Here is a 17,673-nt window from a genome sequence, read left to right as displayed (position 1 = left end):
CGCAGCGGAAGCACTACCACCAGGCCATGGCTGATGTACGAAAGTACGATTCTTGCTAAAATGCCCCCACGTCAGCATTAATCTTTTATAGGAGCCATAATTAATGGTCCCGTGACATCAAACTGTCCCACATGCTTGATTTCTGAAAAGAAAAGAATAAACAGCAAAAATAAAAATAGGACCGCGAGAAAAAGACAGAACTAAGATGTAGTGGACGAGTAAAAGAACTAACCAAAATGAGTACACAGTCTTGCTCAAACGCTGTGGCGTTGAATCAATCGTGCATGACACACGTGGGATAATTAATGCATCCGGAAACACATATTTTGTTCGCTCTTTGTTCTAATTATCATTCAGATGATTCACATGTACGACTTGCGCCATGCTCCTCGGCACAACAGAAGGAACGCAGTGGCAGTGAGAATAAAGGAAACAAATTTATTTTCGTACTCACAACGCCGCAGTTGCCGTGAAAGACATCAAGGAACCGTTAAAGAATAGGTATACCGAGAACCCAATCACAAAAAGATAGAGCACACTTCGCTAGTTTGTTCCTGTTTTCCTTTTTCTTTTTTCTCTCTTTTTGGGAAAGGAAACAATTTGTCAAAATTTCTCCGAATCTGCAGTCCCATTAATAAAATCTGCCAGCGCCACAACAGGTCGCTGATTCTGCGCGTCGCGCCGAAAAGACCGAAAGGAAAAGAAAAATGTGAGAGAGCGAGAGCCTGCAACGGATTTCAAAGCATCCCGCAAGATCTCCGCGCACAAAATCAACTCGCCCCAGTCTCACCCACACTGGTGCATAAATACAAAGAGCTCTCTCTCTCACTCTTCTATTTATTTCAATCGCTCGAAAAGGAGCCGTCCAAAATATACACTCGCACACACGCACGTTCTCTTTGGTGCCTTTCACAAATGACGAACGCCGAGATACCCGTCTTTCTAAGAGCTAGAGGAGAGGGTCATGCGGGGGAAGCTAGCTTACTTCCTGGCGTCTGACGTCGCTAGCCCTACTCTCTAGCTCAGATAAATCGGACGAGGTACTTCAGCATTCGTCAGTTGCGAAAGGCGGGCGGACTAGATAAGGCTAACACTACGCGAACCTAGCGACGTGAGATGCCAGGAAGTGGATGGTCACGCGTCTTTATTTACTCTATTTATTCTTCATGACTATGAGGAGGGAATGAGGAAAACTAAGGAGGTCAACAGAAAAAGAGTTTTGCAGCGGGTGAAGTTGCAGACGCCATCTCACCGCGGGCGCTGTCGCTGCTGTCTTCCCGAGGAAGCATTCACTACATGACCCCTTGTCGGCAGGCAAAGAAGCCGCTACGTGTCATGTCCAAGTGTCTTCCTCGCGCTGTAGGTTTTTACGTGATGACTGAACATTGAGGCTAATCGTACCACAGACCGCGTTAAGTCCACATTCAGTCAAGCCGAGTGTTTTAGTTACCAGCAGCGACTTTTATTTCTTATTTCAGATTATATAGTTAAAGAGCAAAATTATCTCTGCTCTAAGCAAGATGCCGGCGGCTGGGCAATTTGTTTCTCTCTCTCTCTCATATCAATGCGCCTACTTATGGCTTAACCTCTATTTGTCCCGTCTGTCCTTGTGACGGCTACGACGACTGACACTTCAGAAGTTCGTTTTATGACCTCCTTAAGTAAAACCTAGAATACTTTATTCGAAGCAGTTTTGCTACCGCTACGTCGAACTCGTACTCGGTACGGTTGACAATAGCGACGATATGCGGCACGGGAAGCCTCGTCGACGACCAAACTCAGTTGCGGTAAACGTAAAGAAAAAACAGAACGGCACGTACAATACAAAACAAACAAACAAAAACAATATATCTGTGCGTTTGTGACAAGGAGATGATTACATGCGTAAATGCTTCGCAAAAAAGAAAAACCACAGGGCCGCCGACCGACGAACAAAAACAGAAAAAAAAGGAAAATGAATCTGAAGACTTAATGCGCCCTCCATTGAAGATCTCACAAACAACATGTTCGGTTCGTGATCCAAAGTACACCCAGAACAAGTTTGCTCCAAGCTGCGCGGTGCCGGGCTATGTCTTTCCAGAAAGCGTATGTTTGTAAGGAAATTAAAGTGACTCGCTGTTCCATGTAAATATGTGTTCGTGCAGGGATTTTTGGTTTAGATTTACAGAGGAAATGCTCGTGTCGTGGGCTGATGTCGAATTGTTAATACTGCTGCAGTGCTTAGAAGGCAAGCGGTGACAGCGCATATCGTGAATTGATCAAAACAAAACTCACAGCACTCCACTCTAAAAACAACGCACACGGCAAAACCCAGACATTCTGTTGCGAACCCACGTGGGAACAACTGCGATACAGCCAAGTCCTCACTTTCGGCGCACGTTTCTGGGAACACTGTGACATCTCGAAACTGGAGGAGACAACGTGTTTAGTTGTGAAAACAAGGAGGAAACAGGCGTCAAGAAAGTCGAAAAGGAAGGTCGCTCAGACAGATCACACTCGTCAGCTCGTAAAGGTGATCACTTCACAAAAGGCGAGTGACGTCACTTTTGCTATTTTGTGCACTCAGGAAAAGAAAAGGTAAAGCACAGTTTTGGCAACCAGAACAAAATTATCAAATCAAGATAAGGCGCAACATTTAAAACGCGCCGTAATAAGTCAAATCCCGCGTTACAAGATTCCACACGGCAGGTAGCGTACTCGATATAACATCTAGATATCACTGATGTCTATAGACAGCTACATACATGTATAGCCAATATAAGAAGCATATGTTCTACGAAATAGCCTGTAGAACTAAGCTCCTCAGCAGTAACTTCACTTAGACGTCCATGTGATATTATCCTTTAGCAAAAGTTGACAGATATGAAGGCCGTACCGACAACCGTTGCTAAATACACATGGGCACTCCACGCGATGCAATTCGCAGGCATTAACTTCAAGTTTCATGAGCAAATTTAAATGTACAACTTTTCTTTATGAAGCAACAATCTTTCGAGTTCCAATCACAGCGCCCATATAGACTCTGTGGTATCTGTCAGCGAAGTTGCCGAGAAGCACCCTCAGTGAATACGTACAGCGACGACTGCGACAATTACGCCACACGTACAATGTGCCCTCATGCATTTGTTATTTATTGTAACGTTATAATTGTTTTCTTTTTTTGTTTGCTAGAATTTAATGTTCTATAGTACCGCGATGCCACGTATACACTCGAGACACTCACGTCTTTGATCACAGCATTCGCTTCCAACACCAACAACAACAACAAAAGAAGGGGGATGGGGGGGGGGGGGGGGGAGGCGAAACGAATTCTCTGGCAGAATGTGGAGCCAAGGGAGGGAACGACTTCCATCCTCGAGCTCCGTGTTCGCTCCTTGCAAGGCAGTTCTCCTCCCGTCCGGAAACAGGTCCAGCCGTGACGCCAAAAGCGGCCAGCGTCACCCCACGACGTGCGACGATCGCGCAGCAGCACATCTGCGCGTAGATCCGTCTTCCGATCTGTTAACAGAGACAGACAGCGACTGGTTCGAGGCATGATTAATTCATTACGGAGGCAACTTGATCCACACTTATCCGTTCGTTCCCTTTTCTTTCCTGCATCTCCCAGGCAGGTGCGTGTGCTATGCCACCTTTAGGAGGCGTGTGCCAGCTTATCTCCTAGTATTTTGTTCATATTTTTTTCCCATTCAGTAAGAATAATCATACTTCATTCAGACCGTAAAATACTAGTGAACAGTATTCCCTTTCTATAGTTTCCTTCTGTCACTCCTGTGTTTCCTATAGTTGGAGGCCCCTTTATATGCTTGCTTTAGTACGTGGTAACCATGTTACTCGTGTATAACAACGACAGAAAAGGGAAATAATGTTTTGTGGCCGCGACGTACTATTTGTTTCTTATTTTCTATCACTAAATGACTGACGTTATAGCGCTTCATGAAAGCCGCCTGTATATGCATAGCAATAGCCCCTACTTTATATACAGTGTGTTCTTGACAGCCACGAGGCCTTCCTTCACGATACCTTTGTGATCACCGACATCATTTGTTAAGCGATCGATAAATTCAAGTAGGCTCTGAAAGAAGTGCCAATAGGACACGCTTCGGTTTAACTTGCGCATGCTACTCATTTACCGAACTCAGCAGAGGGTAAGAAATCCTTAGGGCGCTGACTGGCCACGAGTACGTCTTAACTGTGCAGTTATTGTTCACATTGAAATATTATTTTTCATCGACACTTTTCGATTATGCACATTAAACGCTATCCTTCAATTCCGCTGCTACAACAGTAAGCGTACACACATGCCGGTTTAATTAAACGCGAGACTTCTCATCAGCAATGTGACTTCCACCCTACACAGCGGTGTCCTCATTCCAAGATCGGCGGAATACTGAGAAGTACCCCTGCAAAATGTGGGAGCGGTTTAGTAGGCAGTCTGTTGAGTGGTATTCCAGTTTGCACAGTAACTTAATGTTTGCGAAGCAGCCAGCTAGTCTGGTAAGCATGACACACACACGCAAAAAAAAGGAAAATAGAAACATAAGCTGTAGAAAGAGTACGATAATTCGCTAGAGCTAATATAGCACGAGCGGATTCTAAACAGCTAGGATATAGATGTGGGCAAGTATATAGGTAACTAATCCATGAACTAACTTGCAACAAGGCGCCCAAGAGAGGACAGCCCCAAAGAAAATACACGTAAACAAATCTTTGCGTTTGTTTCAATTGCTCGCGCAAACGATACACAGTTACATATTGACGGTTACCTTCACAAAACGAGCTGCCCGCGTGGGCTCACTTTGACCTATAGAGAGAAAGCGGTGCCGGCACCTCTCCGCTCCTCCCACCGTCACTCTGCCTAGCGCTGTCGGCAGCGACGCGCATAGCCTCAGCGCTCGCTCACCTGCGTTTTGCTCAGAAGACCTGTATGCGGTGGTTCTCGCGGTCGCAAACGACGATGTTCCCGCTGGGCATGACGGCGATGCCCTCGAGTCCCTTGAACTCGCCGTCTCCGGAGCCCCACTGGCCGAAGGCGCGCAGGAAGGAGCCATCCGGCTGGAAGATCTGGATGCGGTTGTTGCCCGAGTCGCCCACCATGATGTAGCCCTGGTCGTCCACGGCGACGCCGCGCGGGAACTTGAACTGGCCGTCGTCCGACCCTTCGGAGCCGAAGGTGGAGAGGCTGCGCCCGTTCACGTCGAAGATCTGCACGCGGTGGTTGTTCGAGTCGCTCACGATGACGCGGTTCGTGTTCGACACGGCCACGTAGTGCGGGTGCTCCAGGTGGCCCGGGCGCGAGCCCAGCGAGCCGAACTTGCCCACGAACGTGCCGTCCGACTGGAATACCTGCGAGGACCGCGCGAAAGAAGTCATCAGGGACAGAGTCCACCGCGGCATTAGGATCAACTTGCGCGTCGCAGCCGCACGGCAGACTACAATAAAGGCAATTGAGCCAGAAAGATGAACAAGCACATGTATTCGGTTGCTATTTATATATTATGTATACATATCGAGGAAAACGGGTACAGAGGAAAACAACTGCCCCTATGCAGACGCGTAACGTCTCCTGTTCACGTGCCTCACAGTCATCAGGTCTTTCTACTACATTAATCCCCCTCCAATACGCACTGGCGGACGCGGCTGGCCTCGGCAGCTCACGTCGGTCAGTTGACTCTGGTCCACTCAGCGGAGGAGCACCTTTAAGGTCTTAATAGTCAATACAGTCCCTACTCTCTCTTCCCTCTCCTCTCTCTCTCTCCATCCCCCTCGTCCAGCAGGTTCAGCCAGAATGTGGACTCACTTGGACCCTGTGGTTCTCCTTGTCGCACACGTAGATGAATCCCAGCGAGTCTGTGGTGATGCCCCAAGGGTAGTTGAAGCGAGCGTCCGTGCGGCCCTCGCAGCCGAACGCTCGCAGGAAGCGGCCCGACGGGTCGAAGATCTGCACGCGGTGGTTGTAGCGATCCGACACGATGAACTGGCCGATGCGGTTCACCGCCACGCCGGCCAGGCAGTCGAACTCGCCCTCGGAGCTGCCGTACGTGCCAAACTCGTGCTGAAAGCGGCCGGACGCGTCGAATACCTGCGCCGGGCAACAACAGCGCGTTTGCAAAGAGAAAGCGGTAAAGAGAACAGACGGCTGGAGCAGTGTTATCGGGACTTACTTGCGCGCTTTGCTCAGACTTTGCCAACTTAGAACACATGCTCTGGCGGTGCCCCACATTTCGGGGCGACGAAGACGTTACGTCGTCCAAGTGGGAGGCTGCCCTACGCAGTCCCGATTTTAAGGCCAACTATGGGCAGTCCAACGGGCCCGCGACGTGGCGGAGAGGCTAGGCCTTTCTGTCCCGACGTGGCAGCGGCCCGCTATACGTGCTAGTGCACGTTCCGATGGAACTCAATAAAGTTTTCCATTCCGTTACCGAAACGGCTGCGAGCATTGTTCACAGTGGCGAAAAAACCGTCCATCAACCCCCAACGTGACTACCCTGTTTATATACAGGGTAGTCACGATCGTCAGGACAGTTCAAATGTGTACATATTGCCGAATTGTCAAAAAATAAAAAGAAGACTGAAGTCGCTGCTGAAATCTCTTTCGGTCACAAATATGTCTTTCTTGAGCTCATACTTCGTCACTGATGTCAGAAAATAATCAGTGATTAGAGAAACACATCACTTCAATGACTATATCTACTTCGACAGCGTTATTCGAAGGCCTTGCCGCTTGTTCTTATTTTTCTTCATTTTTTTGTCTCACCGCAGGGGACACAAATGTTACTTGGTTCTACTAGAAAGTGCGCTGTTACATTCTACAATTTACCGTGAGTAAGGATGCGAGGCAAAGCTTCGCACGAATAGAAGGAGAGCCCTAAAAAGTAAAATAAATATAGGGAGGTTAATCAGGGGTTGGTCATCCTGCACTGGGGAAAGCGGCACGAAAGACGAGAGAAAATAATGAAAAGAAAGGGAAGAACGAACAACAAGACTGTCTGTATGTAGTTTGTAAAGTTTGTAAAGATACCCCGTAATCGCACACATCGTCAATGTCATACGCAGTTATGCAACGTCACACAGCGCACGAAACTCACCATCACAATTACCCGCACAATCTCGTCGCCTTTAATCAGCGTAGCAGCCGCTCGCACACACATTCGTGTAAACTAGTGTGCAATTTTGTTGCCACTTTAGTAAGTATTGGCGATATACTCAGTATAAAATCAGGTTCAGTACAATTATTACGTTGTAACGAACAATGCTTCGACGGCCTTTCAAGTGGCAGCACTATTTCTTACGGTTGAAATGCAAAGTGATAGAAAGGAGAGCAAACGTTGGGAGGCCAGTCACCAGGAAGCAAGACTATTGCGGTTTTTATCATTAGTATCGTGGTTTCCTTATCAGCTGTTGGCACCCGCAACGCCCTTTCAGTACTGGCTATCAGAAACTCATTCCCATAACGTACGTGAAGAGCTTTCAAACTCGCAAACTTCGTTAAGAGACGCGCGAATTCTCGGAAAAGCATGTTTGTTCAGGAGTTCGACTTAGAAGATCCAAGCATCTAAATTACGCAGGGATTTCTTGCTTGGCTACGGAAGAAAAATATCTACATGTTTTCTGTTACAAAACCTGAAATAAGTTTTGCACATTTCTTACATATGCGTTTTACAAGGACTTGTATCACTTTTTTCTAGTAAGCCACTTCTAAGATTTGAGCTCCACAGCAAGAGCTTCAAATTTAAGGCCGCGCTCTTCTTACGTCTTAACGAAATTCACTCACCCCCTCCCCGCAGCGCGAGAATTCGAAAGCGATCTGAAACACTTCAGTGCGGAAAGCTTTTAACATGACTGTATGGTTAATTTCTTTTTGTTGCTGTCTGTAGCCAAGTTAGTTCGTGCTTTCTCCAATGCTTGCTGTATACGTACAATTATTGCACACAGGGGGAAAAAAAATAAAACATGCCTGTCCTTTATCAACCTAAGGTCAAGTTCTCGTTAAGATGTTCGGATAGCGGGATGTTCCTTAGCCAAACTTTCCAGACTGTTGCAGTCACTGCAGGAGACAAATTCTCGTAAGACAAAAAGCATTAATGCTAATGGGGCACTTACCGATAGAACGAGCCGGAACGCGAGGAGTATGCCTTGCGCGTCTCACCTTACAAAGGGGCCTTCCAACACGAGAGTTCTTACAGGAGAGTGCACTCACAAAGCTTTGCGATCCACGAGGCACGGTCTTCCGCGTATCGGTTGGCATAGCCTGCGACCGGTGAATTATGCCACCGTGACCGGAAGACTTGCTCGCTGGATAAGCTCGTGATTTTTCCAAAGGCACTTACCGAGGGCAAACAGGCTGACCATCACCCAACGCATGCCCACGCGTTTTCAAAGGCTCCTAGAGGGGGCGTGTAACTGCACATGAGAGTGCTCGCGGCTGAGCGTATTCAGCACAAGAAACGCCAAGGACTCGACAACACCATAAAGAAAGAAATCCTCCGTGGTTTAGCGGTAAATGCTAGCTAAATGCGTTAGCATTACATCGCACTTCTTTGAGGTCCCGGATCCATGATTAAAACGGCATTCAAAACATTGCGAATTGTTGTTTGTTCAGGAGCTTCAAAGGTCTTTCCGATACCGCTCGAACTTCGAACATAAAAAGTGACCCAAGTAACGCTTCCAGTAGATGTAATAAGAAATCTAGATCATTGCTATCAGTGTGTAATTCTCGCAGGCCTACAATAATAAGATATTCGCGAAAATTTCCACGCCAAAGCGTCTAGTTCAACCGGAATTGTAAATTTATCGCAAGCACCGGCGATCAGCTTCACCACACGACACTAGTATCTTTCACGCTTATAACAAGCTATCATTCAATCGCAAGAAATTTAATTTCTTCTCCTCGTACAGACTCCCGACGACGCATCTTTACAATTTCAAGAGAGAGAGAGAGAGAGAAGGGAAGAAGGAAAGGCTGGGAGGTTAACCAGACTGAGTCCAGTTTGCTACTCTACATGTGGGGAGGGGAATGGAGAGAGAGAGAGAACTTAGGTGTAGGATGTCTATAGTCGGGAACTCAAGTCTGTTGCCTTCAGGAAGTCTGTTGCCTTCAGGTAATTTCAAATCAGACAACATGAAGAAGCACCAACCAAGAAGGGTTATCCAACCCAATCAACGTAATGCGCCTTCATGGTTGCGTGGTGCTTGTTTAATTCATCGAAATTCGATTGTTCTCCTACAATACTGAACACACGCGAACGTTCACCTTAAAGTCTTTAGAGCTGTGCTTCAGGCATTGTTCGACATTCAGTACTCACCTTTGGAGAGACATGCCTTTGTCGACAGCAGCGCAGAGTTAATATCGCCACAAATAGCACTTCATTTTTCGAAACAGATTGGTACAGCCAGGCCGTACGCGCCCATTCCCCGTACTGTGCCAACATGGGTAAACTTCGGTATTTCCAAAGCCATCCCAGTGAAAGCACGAAGGTTGAAAAAAAAATTTGGGGACGCTTAAGCTTCGCCTTTAAGAGCGGAACGCGATATCATTCAAAGATCCCTGACTGCTTCACACGCTTCCCAGCCACTGCGGCGTCTGTAACCGCAATGTTTACCGGGAAACGCCGGCGGCGACAGGAAGACGAGCTTCCTGGTAGAAACGCAGCCACTTGCGCGCGCTCACCCCGGAGATAGCGCACAATCGCGCCAAGAAATTACATCATTTTCGGGTTTCTGTTATTATTTCGTGCTTATTATATCTCTGTCTGAGAAGATTTGATAGAAAAGGCATGCGCTGTCGGTGTTTTGTTTCATGACATTCGTTTGTGGGCTGTCATTCTCAAAATTCCGAGGAATAACCTTGTCAAGAATTTAAGACAAGGTATGAGCAACTTTAGTGATAGAATGGCGTAGTAATACAACCCGCATATACAGCATGTCATGCAGCAAGACGAGGCATATACACATATACCTAAATATATGCGGCAATTTTAGCTCACATGACTTAGCTAACGCCAGCTACGAGGCCGACACCGAATTTTCTGCGACAAGGGGCCCTTGCCAAAAGTTATTTGTTCATCCGCCGTCTACAAACAACAAATAAAATGTGGTACTGTAATAGCATGAACGAGCTCAGCCGAGTCGGTTGAACATCGGACAGTTTCGTAGAAATGCCAATTTCCTGCTTTCCTGCCAAAAAACTGTCACGTACCTGCGATAACTGGACGCAAAAACTGACAGACAGAGCGCACCATGGGACTGCACCGTAAGTACCCCGCGACAGCAGTTAAGCCGCAGCGAAATTCGCGTTGGAAGACCAGAACGGCCTCAAAAGATTTGTTTTTCTGACGAAGTTTCGATCTGTTTAGGATGCTCATCTCAGTATGAACACAGATTAGGAATGGATAGTTCATTTGGGGTCTTGTGTATATGCCTATAAACACCATCGCCTAAACAAGTGTGTTGCGGATGAAACGCAGGGAAATACTTTCATCCCCAATCTCTCCTGCCTGAAGCAATAAGAAGAAACCATGGCGCAGGGTGTGGTCCGTATAGTATGCGTAAGCTGCTGGTCATACGCAGCAACTATACTCCGTTCCATACATAGTAGTCAACGCTGTAGATGCTAGAGAGACTTCTTGCAGTGGCTTCGTTCGCACTTGGATATATGTCTTTTGATCGCAGTTGTGCAGTACAGTTTTTTATATAGGCTCAGTATTGAACGAAACAAGTTTTTACCCTTAGAAACAAATACACTGTGCATGGTGTACGGCTGCTAATGCGTTGTTTCAGATGATATTTATTTTTGTTCTTTTCGGGTCTTGTTATTTGCAACCCGTCTGGAGAAACCTCACGTGCTGTTCACGCGAGCGAATTCACTGTTGGCGCGCAGCGAAGAATGGACGGAACGCACGGAGTGATAACTTTTCTTGACGGAACTCCTTGCGTAGCTTCCCCAGCGTTGACTGCTATCTATGGAACGGAGTACAGAAAGAAGCCCAGGGTCACGGCAGCGACATGGCAGGTTTCTTGGTGGCGCAGAAGCAGCCGCATTATTCGCAGGTTTATTATTATTATTTTATTTATATTTCCGCATCGCACTGGCTTTAAGCCTTGTAAGCCTTCCTTTGTCGTTGCTGCTGTGAGTGTCAGCTGTTACATAGCAGTTAAAGAGGCAGCATTAGTCGCGCCAACGTGCCTCACGTAAGCACGGCATGCAGTAGGGTCAAACAACAGACGTTGATACGTCACGTTAGATCAGTGAAGCGAGAAATTAACAGAGTTTAAGCCGTAGCTTGGTCACGTTTGTTTATTGAGCAATTATCGAAGAAAGTGGGACAACGAGAGGATCAAGCCGGTAACGCTGATCGCTCCATCTCCTCGGAGGCCAGCTCTGAGGCCCAAATGATGTGCAAAACTAGCTAAATTTGAAAATACAATCGAAAAACAGAAAAAAAAGGTGCATAGCTAAAGAACTGTTGGGATAAAAAGAAGCCACCGCAGATGTTTATCTCAGCAACTGTACCTTGTCGGGCCGAATACGATAAGAAAATGGAGAAGTTTTTGCGCACTTAGACAAGAAGCGCCGTCTATCTTTAAAAAATACGCAACCGAAAGGCCCTTCTCGATTTTCGCTGCTAATAGCACAACGCATACTCTTTAAATTTGCTTCCGAACGGCATCAATTTCCTGAATGCATTACTGGCTGAAATTTCAAGAAAACAATTTAAACGACGCGACACGACTTACGTTACATCTTCTCAGAAAATAAGCTCAACTCAAGCTCGCTTTGTTTTTACTTCCTAGGATACGTGTTTGTACAAGCCAGTCTTCGCCTTCGGTCGTCGCGAGGCGCTCGGAAAAGTGCGAGAGAGAAAAGAATAAGTATCTCCCTGTTCTTCTTTTTTTTTTTCCTCGCTGGAGGGGGTATCGGAATTTGAGCGAGGTGACCGCGAGGTATGGAAGTCCGGCTGACGTGGCCGGCGACATGCCTGTCAGGCCGCAGCAGGGTTTCTACACACACACGCACACACACACACACACATGGCGGGTGCGCGCACACAAGCCAGCAGGCGCCGTGGTCACTGGGGCAGCCCTCGCAGGCCGCTCGGTTATAGGGTGGGCGGGGGCCAGTCCGGGTGTTATCGCTGCCAGCGCTTCGGGGGAGAGGGGGGGACCCGGCCGCGCCCGATGCCGGCCGCTTCAACTGTGCCGGTGGCTCTGAAATTTGCAAAACGACGCAGGCCGTCAGGTGGGAGGGGGCTACACAGAGCTTCGTGCTAAGAATTCTAGAGGGAAACCTGGGGGCCCTGCGGCATATACAGCGATTCTTTTCACTTGATTCTTTTCCTTTCTTATCCTTCATCGCACACGACCGGCCGATACTAGTGACAAAGTGACGGCGGCTAAACGCAGCTCGGACCACTGACGAAGCGCCAGAAGGAAATGAATTGGAATAGAATCGTTACGTTATTTCGGTCCTGGGGGCTTCTCTCTTCGCGCACCGCCAGATGTAACAGTGAAGACAGGATGGGCACGATGCTGAAGCTTCGACCTTACTTTCTTCAGAGAAGTCTGAAGATAATTTGCCCTCGCAAAGCGTGACAACGGTCAGCCTCTCTTCACCTCTTATCTTTAGCATTCGACCGTTTCAGCCACACCTTGAACAAAACGGATTGCATAAGACACCAAAGAATAATAGCGTGGTGCCCTTATTCAGACTCTAGCCTCCGCAGTGACGGGCATGGTGACACGCGGATTCTAGATGGCTGTGATCCCAGAGCATTGCTGAACTTCGTGCTGCCCAACGCTGGATTCCATTCATTATAATTTTTGTTCTAATTTGTTTTTGCTATGCCGTAAAGCAGTCGTTCTCGAAATAAAAGAAAATGCTGCTGCCAAATTATCGACTAGCTTCATTACGACACACTCTCTCCAGAGTGTCCCGATCCATTTTAAGCGCCCGAAATCGCGTGATAAACTGCAGTGGTTGTGAACGAAAAATACTTACCTGCTCTAAGGATACGCTTCGAGGTAAGCACAGGGATCAACATCAGAAGCTGCAATGCGCGTTCTTTACAAAGTATTGCCAAATGTAAGAAAATCACATCCACTACCCATGATCCTCATGGTGAATGAATGACTGTCGCGCCAGGTTTCCCTCTAGTAGCAATCTTAGTAAAAAACTTCATCGGGGTCTGCACGGGACAGGTGTATCCCTAAGACTTAATATGTCAGTGTAGTAGCTTGTAGCAAGAAAAATAGGGGAAATTGAGTGCTCCATTTTTGGTTAGTTACTGCCATACGAAGCAAACAGACATGAAGCCAGACATTTCAATTCAAAATGGAGAGTTCATTTCCCTCTACTCTCTCTGTCTTCGTCGCCTGTTTCCTTCGTAAAGTCCTGGCACCTTTCCGATTCTTCGTTTTTTTTTTTTCGACTGCAGTTTGATTCGCAACAAAACCATATAGTTATGTGAAAGTATGGAGTTGGTACCAGTCAGCCACTCAGGGACCGAATCGGCAAAGCTTTTCACCAGCGCCCTTTCCTCCGTACTAACAATTAACAATCTCGTATAGTCCACACAGATTACCACAGCTGGTTAGCGTTCAAATGTCGCACAGATGTCGAATTTCGCGGTAAGAGAAGTGGTTCTTGGGGGGAAAGGAGGAAAGGCTGGCACTATCTTCTGCAACCCTTACGGGAGCACGGCTCAGCGCCAGCAGGGGGATGGATGTGAGACTGAAGGAGGATGTGAGGAACTGAAGGATGTGAGACTGACGGAAGTGCAGATCACAAACGTGATCTGCACTTCCGTCATTCTCTTAAGGAAGCACCCGTTCTCTGCGCTCGCCAACAATTGCCGCCTGCGATAGGACAGCCCAAGTGCCCCAGGCGATCACAAACGGTTTTTGCATGTTTAAGAGGAAAAGAGCCGCGACTTCAGACGGGACGTGAAGAAGGAGTGGACAGGACGAGCGGTATGCTACCCTATAGATAGATCACGTATAGATCAAGTATACATCACGTTTGGATATACAAACTGTACCGCGAAATGCGCGCCACTTCGTGAATCCGGGCTGCGACCGACTGACGCTAGCTCCAAATTCCACAACGCGGCTGCAGCAATAGGTATAAAACTTGAGCAATGAGTCTAATGCACATAATAGGCCGAGATGAATTTGCATACGTGAAACCACCACAGGTAGATTTGGCGAAGCGGTCGAACACCGTAAGTCAGTGCAATAAAAATCGCTGCGCCTGTGTACTGTACACGATAATACTAGGCATACTGCGGGCTGTAAGCTCGCGGTCACTCACGCCTGAAGCACGGGTGTGATCCATTCTTGACATTACTTGTTAGTGCAGTCCTTTAAAGGCCATGCTAGGCTGCATACGTGAGCAACATAATCGACGGCGCTCTGAGCGGCATCTAGCGCCCGTCTCGCCGTTCAATGCGTTTGCGCAACCCCTCCTTATCGCCGGCTCCAGGGAAGCCTCAGAAGCCATCGAGCTTTGAAACAGAGCTGTGCCTTGTTGCAGCACGTGCTACACTGATCGCAGCAATGATCGCATTTGTTGAGCTGCCTCTATCAGAAATGCATTCAGTTGCGCTATGTTGCACCATAAACGAATTTTCTTTCAAGCACTGCTAGATCCGAGCGTGTGACGTGCTTCCAAAACATATTTATAGAGACCTTGAAAAGACTGCCATGCAGAATGTCCTCACATAATGATATTTGTTTCTTAGCACTGTGTCGGAGAAGCCCTGTGTCGTTTCTGAAAGCATAAGCACCGGGCAAGAAAATGACGCCATTGTTTATCGAAAGACGAGAAGTAGCAATCTGCGCGGTAACCTTATAGGTAGCTGTAGCGTAAAACTATCCCTTCAGTAGGATGTATTCTAAAGAGAGCGTTAATTCAGAATGGTCTGAAACATTATATTAGAAAAAAAAAAGAGAGAGAGAGAGAGAGAGAGAGAAAAGAAGAAAGGTTGGAGAGAACAGTGTACGGGAGTTAGGAATACAAGTTCGCACTGTACAGTGCAACTCTGCATACCTTGGAATTCCTGCTGCCTGTCGTAATGTTATGTTATGCCGTGAGCCTTTCCAGTTTCTACAGCAAAGTGCTGTGAATTCGCTACTTCAACAAAACAAAAGGCTAGTAAGTGTGTGCGTGTGCCACCCCCCGCGTACGCGCGCGCATGTGAGCGTGTGCGTGTGTAATGATGACATCAGTGCAGCTTGTAAAGGCGCGAAATTCAATAGGAGAAGCTTCGTTTTCCTTTTGTCTGAATACATGCATGTACAGTGCCGAAAGGGCATTCTACGAAATTAAACTAACTAACGCTTGTTCTATAGCATTGTTCCAGCATGCTATTGTTTGCCAACTTAATAATGCATTATACTTTATGAGCAGCGCATTGTCTAGAAAATGGCGTCCTCGGCAATAGTGTTTTCAACTAGTTATCAGGATTCTGAATATCATCATTAGCCGATGTACTATGGTAGCGACGAATATTACGCCTGAAAGTCTTGAATACCCCATAATGAGGGCGCAATGAGTTCGCAAGTTGGGCTAATAGAAATAAAGTATACCAAAACAAGGCATTCGCACATAGTTCGCAATCGAGTCTGTATTTCCTTTCTTTTTTCTTTTTTCTCCCGCCTGCGAGACAGCTGGCGACTTCCAGCGTGTATGCTGCTTCCACTACACCTCTGGCATTCGAAAATAATCGCGAACAGATATTCATGCGCTGAAACAATGCCACTAAATCAGAGCCGACAACACCGACCAGACATCGTCATCAAGGAGTGCGATTGTGCACGGTTCCGGTTTGAAAAGCTCATCCACACCGCAGCGCGCCTTCTATGGGTAACTCTCCAACTGAAATCAAACATAATGCAGCTCGAATATTGTCCGAAAACTGTCAGCATTTATGTTTAGGAGTCTTCCACTAGCGTTGTCAGCTGCCGAGGAAGAAGTTTCTCCGTTAGCGAGCTGCGCTATACCTGTAACAACAGACATTTTAAATCATATTTGCAAGATACTTATTTTATTTCCCCCTTACTTATCTTTAAAAAATGCTCACAATTCCTTCACCGTCCAATTCATGGCCGATCCCCCAGAGTGGGCTGCGCCATTTCACTAGGAAACAACAGCAGGAAGGGACGTGGGTATGTGCTATAAGTTGAAGGCGACAACAACAGCGCTCGATCCCCCGGTCGACTTGGCCTGTAGCTCCAGATCAACTTGAGTTTATTTTTGCGGTAAAGATTTCAATTGCGCAAGCGAAGGCGTGCCTTCAATTTACGCTTCAACCCGCCTTTCTTCCGAAAATTCCGTTAAAATATACTTCACTGTCGTCGTGCTGTCCAGCTCCGTACGCGTTGCAGTAACGTAAAGGGAACCTACGCTCAACAAATAGAAACATCCGCGACCAAATAGAGTTGAAGCAATACAAACAACATTTAGCGTGATGTTATTTCGCTTCGCTCCATCTGTTATTTTCATTGAACTTTCCATGTTTCGAAGGGTTTTAGTAAGGACAAAAACAAGAGGTTTCGGAAGGAAGTCGGTGAATCGAGGTGTGGGATATTCGAGCAATTCATTTGCACTTAAGTGCTGGGGTTACATTATCTATGTATGGACACGAAGGAGGTCGCCGTATTTAGGTAACAGTCTCACCTTTTCTTTATTTTGCGAAACCTTGGTCGCACAGAGGTTGTGCCAGTGCACTGCTGCACTGGGTCAATGCGTGCTTTGCCACACCACTTACCGAAGTTGCGTTTTGACAGACGCCTCTAGCATTTTAGTTGTGCCGGGAGTGCTACCAGAATGCATAAGATACCTAACTGAACATACACACTACTACAAAGAACGGAACACAAAGAATTATTTCGGGTATTCGAGGCAAACATGCATGACAAAGACATTGCTGCTGTAAATGTAAAATAAATGAATTGAAAAAAAAAATCAATTTTCGTGCAGACGATGGATATTTCGCGTAATGGACACTGCTGTGCTGAAAGCGCTCTGCTTTGAACAGGAACATTTCGTATTTACTGCGAATTTCGCGCATTCTCCATGTGTTAAATACATTTGCACGACCACTTACACGTTTGGAAAGTGATGCTAGCTAAGGTTCGTTAGCAACGTAATTACGGCGAGATGGTCACAGCATTTTCACATCAACACCGCAAATTAACTGCAGCCTTTCAGCCATATTGAAGATAACTTGTAGTGATTGTACGATGTAATTTGAACTGAACTATTACATACTGTTGTGCTTTGCAGATGAATGAAATTGAAGCCAGATTATTAACCGCTGTCTTCAGTGACTCAGAACTTCTTTTCCTTGCAGCTATAGCGCATTTGGGCACAATTTCATTTGAAATTGTAGAGGGCATCTAAGAAACGCTTCACCTAAAGTTGTTTTGATGAAGTTATCAAGCGCGGCTAGTTCTTTCAGGCTGTAAAGAAACGGCCACGAAACACAAAAGCAATAAATAATAACGGTATGTGCTCGTGAGTATATAGTAGTGTAGAAAAGGAGGACACAGTCTCAGTCGCCCTTCATTGCTGACCTACCTTTGCCTTAACGCACCAGATTTACCATGGAAATGCTCACCCATCACCACTCCGCCACAATGCACGCTTCTAACTTCATTCACATTTTCGCTCATCAC

The 17,673-nt window shown here is 46.7% G+C and overlaps 1 protein-coding gene across 8 annotated transcripts in view; it reads right to left on the bottom strand.

Moving 5' to 3' along the window:
• Positions 1–418: 418 nt before the first annotated feature.
• Positions 419–17,673, bottom strand: part of tn (tripartite motif containing protein thin) — a 142,895-nt gene continuing 125,640 nt past the window's right edge. For 4 of the 8 annotated variants that reach the window (XM_065453208.1, XM_065453209.1, XM_065453210.1 and 1 more), the window contains exons 4-6: positions 5,798–6,079; positions 4,901–5,343; positions 419–3,498 (exon numbers count right to left, since the gene is read on the bottom strand). In XM_065453208.1, the coding sequence (XP_065309280.1) occupies positions 4,912–5,343; positions 5,798–6,079 (714 nt within the window). In that variant the 3' untranslated portion in view covers positions 419–3,498; positions 4,901–4,911. Of the gene's footprint in view, positions 3,499–4,900; positions 5,344–5,797; positions 6,080–11,275; positions 12,205–17,673 lie in introns of those variants that run through there. The other 4 variants (XM_065453214.1, XM_065453213.1, XR_010569951.1 and 1 more) reach the window with 3 other exon arrangements.

The sequence above is a fragment of the Dermacentor albipictus genome, chromosome 1, assembly GCF_038994185.2.
Source record: "Dermacentor albipictus isolate Rhodes 1998 colony chromosome 1, USDA_Dalb.pri_finalv2, whole genome shotgun sequence".
Lineage (NCBI taxonomy): Eukaryota > Metazoa > Arthropoda > Arachnida > Ixodida > Ixodidae > Dermacentor > Dermacentor albipictus.
The sequence above is the reverse complement of the archived record's forward strand: the minus strand, read 5'-3'. Positions and strand labels throughout refer to the sequence as shown.